At 52.3% G+C, this 6,982-nt stretch overlaps 1 protein-coding gene across 4 annotated transcripts in view; it reads left to right on the top strand.

Annotated features, from left to right (window-relative positions):
- The first annotated feature begins 5,922 nt into the window (after positions 1-5,922).
- The window catches only part of FLNB (filamin B), a 139,076-nt gene continuing 138,016 nt past the window's right edge, over positions 5,923-6,982 (top strand). For all 4 annotated transcript variants that reach the window (XM_082637939.1, XM_082637938.1, XM_082637941.1 and 1 more), the window contains exon 1: positions 5,923-6,393. In XM_082637939.1, coding sequence (XP_082494065.1) covers positions 6,102-6,393 — 292 coding nt within the window. In that variant the 5' untranslated portion in view covers positions 5,923-6,101. The remainder of the gene's footprint in view (positions 6,394-6,982) is intronic.

Below are 6,982 nucleotides of genomic sequence, written 5' to 3'. Positions count from 1 at the left end.
TGTTAGAGTCAGTGCAGTAAACATCCTTGAATATCCAAAAGGAGCCCTAGAGAAGGCTTTAGAGTCAGAAGACACAACATTGAGCTCTGACCCTGACGCTAACCACGTGGCCTGGAGCCTTCTTCCCCGGCAATTCAGTGCCTCCACTCTCTTAGACCCTAGGGATAAACAGTCCCTGTCCTTGAGTGCTCTGAGAGTAATACTACTAATCCTGGCCCTCGGAGCAGTGGGGGCGGAGGGAGTGGATGAGATAAGGAAGGAAAAGGGCTTTGTCAGCTGTCCAGCCATCCACAAAGGGGCAGCTCTGTTCCAGCTGGAAGGCAGACTGGGCTTGCCAGGTGAGCAGCGGCTAGACAGGGTTTTCTTTAGCTGAAAAGTGCCCTGTGGCATTTGTCTGCACTTTAAAAAAACAAACGAGACCTACACATAAATCTTCCAAAGAAGCCAAAGCCAGACTGTGTGGAGGAAGAGGGCCCAGTCATTTGCAAACTAATTTTTCTTTTTTCTTTTTTTTTTTGGTGATTCCAGCAAGTCTGGGGTGGAATATGGGGCAGTGAGTTCCACCTTGGGCTGGGAAGGGAAGGCCTCAAGGGAGGAAGCCAAGGTCCTCAGCAGACCCTGACTCCCGCACCTGCTGAATGAACAACACAGATGTCCAGTGGATAGTGGCCACTGCCTTCATTCCTTTGCCTTCGCTGGACAAACTGCTCCTGGAAGTCAGGGCTGTGGGCTCTGAGAGCCTGATGAGCTTAGAGACTCAGAACTGGCCTCTGGAGTTGGTGAGACCAGGCTTTGAATCCAGAATCTGACACCTAATTCCCAAGGAACTCTGAGAACGTGAACTTATTATTATTATTTATTTATTTTTTTTTGCAGCCTCAATTTCCCTACTTGTAATATGGGGCTGATAACAATAGCACCAAGCTCACAGTGTTCTTGAGATGATTAAAAAAGATAACTCACGGACATGCTTAGCTCAGTACCTAGCACTAGGAAGTGGCCAGTTACTACAGCTGTAAGATCGAAGGACAGAATAGAGCTAAAACCACAGTCAGGTAGCCCATTGTGTGAATCCAGTAAAGAATGGCTTTCATGATCACTGCTCTGCCCGTTTTGATTTCCACCTTACGAGGTGGGTGAGTGGGGTGAAGATCTGTGACTCCTCGCAGCAGCCGCCACCTAATCTCAGGGCAGGGCTGGCTAGTGGGGCCCTTGCACAGTGCTGCTGCCTTTTGCCACCTTTTTGGGGGAAGGCCAGATCTCCCAGCAGCCCTCCCCCTTCTCCCCACCAGAGTGGGCTTCCTTCCAGCACCCCACTCACATGGTCCCAGGACCTTTGCAGTCGGGGCTGGCAATGGAGGGTGAACCCTCCCACTTCTCCAGGGAGCTGCTAAGAGAACGAGCTCCTCTTTCTCTAGGGGGTGGAGACAGAGTAAATATTCTCGTTTACATTTTGCTCTCTTTCTTTCTGGCAGGGTGTGGACATTGGTGTAAAATTACAGCTGAGAAGGGCCCTGCCCTGGGGGAAAGATGCATCTGGGGAGAGCAAAAATTTATTTTGCAAGTCCTGGTTCTTCGTCTTCACCTCTGTTCCCTTTGGAAAGCAGGCTTCTACACCTGGAACTTTCAGTCTTCCTCTTTGATGTCCACTCACATTGTCACATAATCATGACAATAATAGCAGTATCAGCTCTCTCAGCTGACACGTACATGCTAAGTGCTATACATCTAGCTTCCCATTTGTCAGAAACTCCCAGGAGGTACATTGTTAATGTAGATTACAGGTAAGGAAATAAAGTCAGGGGCAGCTGCAGGTCCCTGCTCTTAATCATGACTATTGCCTTTCTTAGTCTTTACTTAGTATCCAGTCTCTGTCACTCTGTGACCTTAGGCATATGACTACTCCTCTCAGCCTCAGTTTCCTTACCTGTAAAATGGGGATAATAACAACACCTCCTGGAGTTGTTGTGATGATTAAATGAGAATAACACTACTTGAGAAGCAGAAGCTTCTGTTATTATTATTACTATTACAGCTATACTACCACTATTATTATTACACACCTTTTTAAAAAAATTTATTTGGTTGCATTGGGTCTTAGTTGTGGCAGGCAGACTCCTTAGTTGTGGCTCGCCGGCTCCTTAGTTGTGGCATGCGAACTCTTAGTTACGGTATGCACATGGGATCTAGCTCCCAGACCAGGGATGGAAACTGGGAAGCTCCCTTTTACTTTTTAAAGGGTACTTAGGGCTTCCCTGGTGGTGCAGTGGTTGAGAGTCCACCTGCCGATGCAGGGGACACAGGTTCGTGACCCGGTCCGGGAAGATCCTACATGCCACGGAGCAGCTGGGCCCGTGAGCCATGGCCGCTGAGCCTGCGCGTCCGGAGCCTGTGCTCCGCAGCGGGAGAGGCCACAACAGTGAGAGGCCCGCGTACCACACACACACAAAAAAAGGGTACTTAATAACTCTTTGGTATCATTAGAACATTTAAAGTTACAGTGTGGCTCTCCTCATACTTACGTTGGACAGTGGAGGCTCTGTTAGGTCTTAAACCCCTTGCATCTTGCAAGGGGACAGAGATGACAGTTGCCCTCCTTCAGCAAGTGAAAACAGCAAGTAAACTTCAGCATAAAACAAGCATTGGGACCACACAAGCTGTGAGAGTGAGGGGACTGGGGGATGGGCATGCTTTTTCCAAGTTGGAGGGGAGAGATGAGAGCGCTCTTGACGGAGGGACTGCCTGAGCAAAGGCCTGGCGGTGGGATTGGAGGAACTTCTGCACACTTGCTCGGGTAGAAGAGCTCCCTCCAGTCCTACTCCTATGGGCTGACCTGGCAAATCGCACAACTTTGAGAAGCAGGCTCACAGTGCTCCAACCTTCCACCCGATGTTTATCTTCAGGTACAGGTAGACTCTTCCTTGTGGATGTCTGTGAATTTGCTGTTGTCTTGTCAGGTCCATCCTGACATGTAGGGGTTACTGCTCTACTTATGTTTTCTTTGTCAGTTCATTCTGACTGGGATCTTGCGGGGCTGGAACAGATTGGTGTCAACATCTGTGGGTAACAGACGTGGAGAGGAGGCTTGGCTTCTTACAGAGACAGACTGGAGTCTGGGAAAATGCAGCTAATTCTAGATTTTTCAGCGTCTGGTTGAGAAGTCTCTGTTAATTTTGCCGAGTTTTCAGTTACATTTATTGAGCGCTGATGGTATTCCAGGCACTCTGCTAAGAGTTTTGCTTGCATTATTTAATAACCCCAGGAGTTGATGTGTTGGCTCCATTTCCCGGATGAGAAAACAGGCTTGCTGAGGTTATTTGTTCAAGGTCATCGAGCCAGGATAGCCAAAATTCACACCGAAAGCCTGAGCCTTTCGCTTCTCTACACTCTTCCATTCTGGATGGTTCTACCAAAAAGAGATCAAAGAAGCCTAGGAAAAAATTTAGAAAACAGATTGGGTGTTTGAAGTGAAGGCCTTGTCAGCAAAACTGTGGAATGCATTGGCTAAAACGCTCCCTGCAGAAATGCCTGCCCTGAGTTGTTCAGCCCTCATCTTTTATCACATATTGATAAAGAGCCATTTGAAGACCTTGTCTGCTTCCTCTCCTTGTCACCAAAGCCACTGACCACCCTCCTCCACCAAGGTTGCTGAATCCCCTTCACTCCCCATAAACTGCTTCCTAGAGAACTCTTAAGTGTCTTCTGATTGACTGGAGAGAATCACCAGCTTCATCCTAAGACAGGGATGTCTCAGCTCAGAGTGAAGTGGACTGGATATTTAGATGCAGAACTTATTTAGTTATGTGTGTCAAGACCTGGTGAAAACAGAAATATCTCATAAGAAAGGAGAACCTTAGTACATTATCAGCTGCCGAGTGAGCTGAGTTGATCACATTAGCTCCAGTCTCACCTAGCAGGGAGGAGGTCCCCTTCGGAGTGAGACGCTGGCTGATAAGTTTTTTTTTTGTTTGTTTTTGGTTTTGCGCGGTACGCGGGCCTCTCACTGTTGTGGCCTCTCCCGTTGTGGAGCACAGGCTCCGGACGCGGACGCGCAGGCTCAGTGGCCATGGCTCACGGGCCCAGCCGCTCCACGTCATGTGGGATCTTCCCGGACCAGGGCACGAACCCGTGTCCCCTGCATCGGCAGGCGGACTCTCAACCACTGCGCCACCAGGGAAGCCCTGGCTGATAAGTTTTGATGGATGCCTTTGGATGGAGGAAAGCATGAGGAACCAGAAGCCTTGGGCATGGGATAAGTAAGATTACCTAAACTGCCTCTAGTGAATCTGCTGCTCAGATTGTGTGGACAAAGGCAAGGGCCAGGCTGGGAACAGCATGGGGTCTTTTAGGCATAGTACAGACTTCGGCGATAAACTCAGGTACAAGTCCAGATTTGTCTAGTCCTTATCAGATGATCTCCAGCAAATGTCTTCACTTAACCATTAAGGAGGGGAATGAGACTTCACATAGTTACTGATCCCAACAATGGGCCAGGGCCAGGCAATACCGTCTTTCCCCCAAGGCGGTTTTGAGCATTTCCAGTCAGTGAGGCAATCTGTCTGAAGAAAGCACTTCACCTTGTATACAAATGACCTGTTACAGAATGTCACCACAAATCTGCTGACTTCTCCTAGGGCTGGAAGCCCTTGATATGTATTCATCCTGCCCAACCCCTCTTCCCAGCTGGGTTCTTAAAAGCATTAGAGGAAGATGTGACTGTGGAGAACCTGAGAGATGACAGCATGAGAAAGACCCTGCCTGATGTTGCTGGTTTTGAAGTTGGAGGAATAGGCCTCAGCCAAGGAATTTGGGAAGCTTCTAGAAGTTGGAAAAGGCAAAGAAATGGGTTCTTCTCTAGAGCCTCCAGAAAGGAATGCATCCTATCAATGCTTTGATTTTAGCTCAGTGAGACCTGTGAGGGACTCTAAACTACAGATAATAATGTATGTGTTTTTTTTAAGCTTGTTTATTTATTTTTGGCTGCGTTGGGTCTCCGTTGCTGTGCAAGGGCTCTCTCTGCAGGACTCTCATTGTGGTGGCCTCTCCCGTTGCGGAGCATGGGCTCTAGGTGCAAGGGATTCAGTAATTGTGGCACACGGGCTTAGTTGCTCCGCAGCCTGTGGGATCCTCCCGGACCAGGGCTCAAACCCGTGTCCCCTGAATTGGCCGGCGGATTCTTAACCACTGCGCCACCAGGGGAGTGCCAACAATGTGTGTTTTTTTTAAAGACAAAGTTTTGGTAATTTGTTACAGCAGCATTAGGAAACTAATATACACAGCAAGTTGTTGTTCATTTCTATCAGTACCATTAAGCTGTCTGTGATAGTTGATTTATACTTTTCTCTCCTATTAGTCTATGAACTCCTCAAGGTTAAGTTATAAATTTTTCTTATTTACCATTGGTTGGCAGGTGCTGAGAAGGCTGGCATACAGTAGGCCCTCAATAAATGCTATGAATGATATTATAATTCATATGAGTTTACTTAAGATGAAATGTAAGATGTCCATTTCCTTCACGGTGTCCCCAGCGCCTAACACAGAGCCTGGCACACAGCAGGAGCTCAATAAAATCCCTTATTGAACCTTACTGAACCTGTAGATGGATGAAATACCCCTCCCCGCCAACCCCTCCCCCGTGACTCAGACGGCCGTCCCTGCCCATTCTGTCCATGTTCCCACCTCTGCACGTCCCCTCACTCTGGGACCGGGTGACCCTCTCCTTGCGGATCTCCCGCCGAGCTTCCTTTAGCAGAGGCTGTGAGCACAGAGCACGGGGTCCCGGGACGCCTTGCAGTTCGCGGGACGCAGTGCCCTCTTTGAGCAGCAGGGGGAGAGCGTGGCCCGGGAACTCCCGCCAGAGGGTTGGGACGGGGCGGGGCTTCAGGGGCGGGGTCGGCTCAATGCGCAGGCGCGGGGCCAGACGCCTCGCGCGGCCACAGGCAGGCGAGCGCAGAGCAGCCCCGGTCGCGGCTTCGGAAGCAGCGAGTTCGAGCCCCGCTCCCGCTCCCGCTCCGCTTCGGTTTTTCGCTTCCCCGGCCCTTGGGCCTCCCTACGCCCGTCCCCGGCAGCTCGCTGTGCATATTGCTCTCTCCGCCGCCAGGATGCCGGTGACCGAGAAGGACCTGGCGGAGGACGCGCCGTGGAAGAAGATCCAGCAGAACACGTTCACGCGTTGGTGCAACGAGCACCTCAAGTGCGTGAACAAACGCATAGGGAACCTGCAGACCGACCTGAGCGACGGGCTGCGGCTCATCGCGCTTCTGGAGGTGCTCAGCCAAAAGCACATGTACCGCAAGTACCACCAGCGGCCCACCTTCCGCCAGATGCAGCTCGAGAACGTGTCCGTGGCGCTCGAGTTCCTGGACCGTGAGAACATCAAGCTCGTGTCCATCGGTGAGTGCCCTGGCCGGGCCAGGCGCCGGCGGTGTTCACCTCGCGCCCCCGCGCGTGCGCCCCCGCAGGGGCTGAAGCTCCCTGTCGCGCGACCCCGCGGCGCCCAGCAGCCGCGGGTTGTGTGTGGGCTCCGAGGCCGGGGGACGTCGTCTCCGAGCGATGAGGACAAAGGGAGCCTAGGCCCCCTCCTGGGAGCCATCCCCTGGGGTGCCGCTGTCGTGTGAGAGTTTCGCGCCGTGCGTCTCTGGGGGGCGGTGGGTTGAAGGTTCGGGCTGGGGCCGCACGGGGAGAGGTGGGGCTGTGGCACTTCTCTGTACCTGGGGTGCCCCTGCGGCAGCTGGGGGACTGGAGACCTCTGGTCCGCCGTCCCTGGGGCTGGGGCCCTAGTCAGACGCTCCCCGGAGTGCTCGCCCAGCTGCGCCCAGGCCGCTGCGCTCGGCGGCCGCGGAATGGGCGTTGGCTTGGAGGCCAGGTAGGGAGGCCTGGGGAGGGACTGTTCTCTGAACCTGGGGCCCTCCCGCCAGGTGGAGATGGGGACCTCGCCGTCGCCGAAAGGGGTGGGGGCCCCGAGGTGGGAAGGGGAGCCTCG

The sequence above is a fragment of the Mesoplodon mirus genome, assembly GCF_964341445.2.
Source record: "Mesoplodon mirus genome assembly, chromosome: 12".
NCBI classification, from domain to species: domain Eukaryota; kingdom Metazoa; phylum Chordata; class Mammalia; order Artiodactyla; family Ziphiidae; genus Mesoplodon; species Mesoplodon mirus.
Note: the sequence above shows the minus strand (reverse complement) of the source record. Positions and strands in the feature narration are given on the sequence as shown.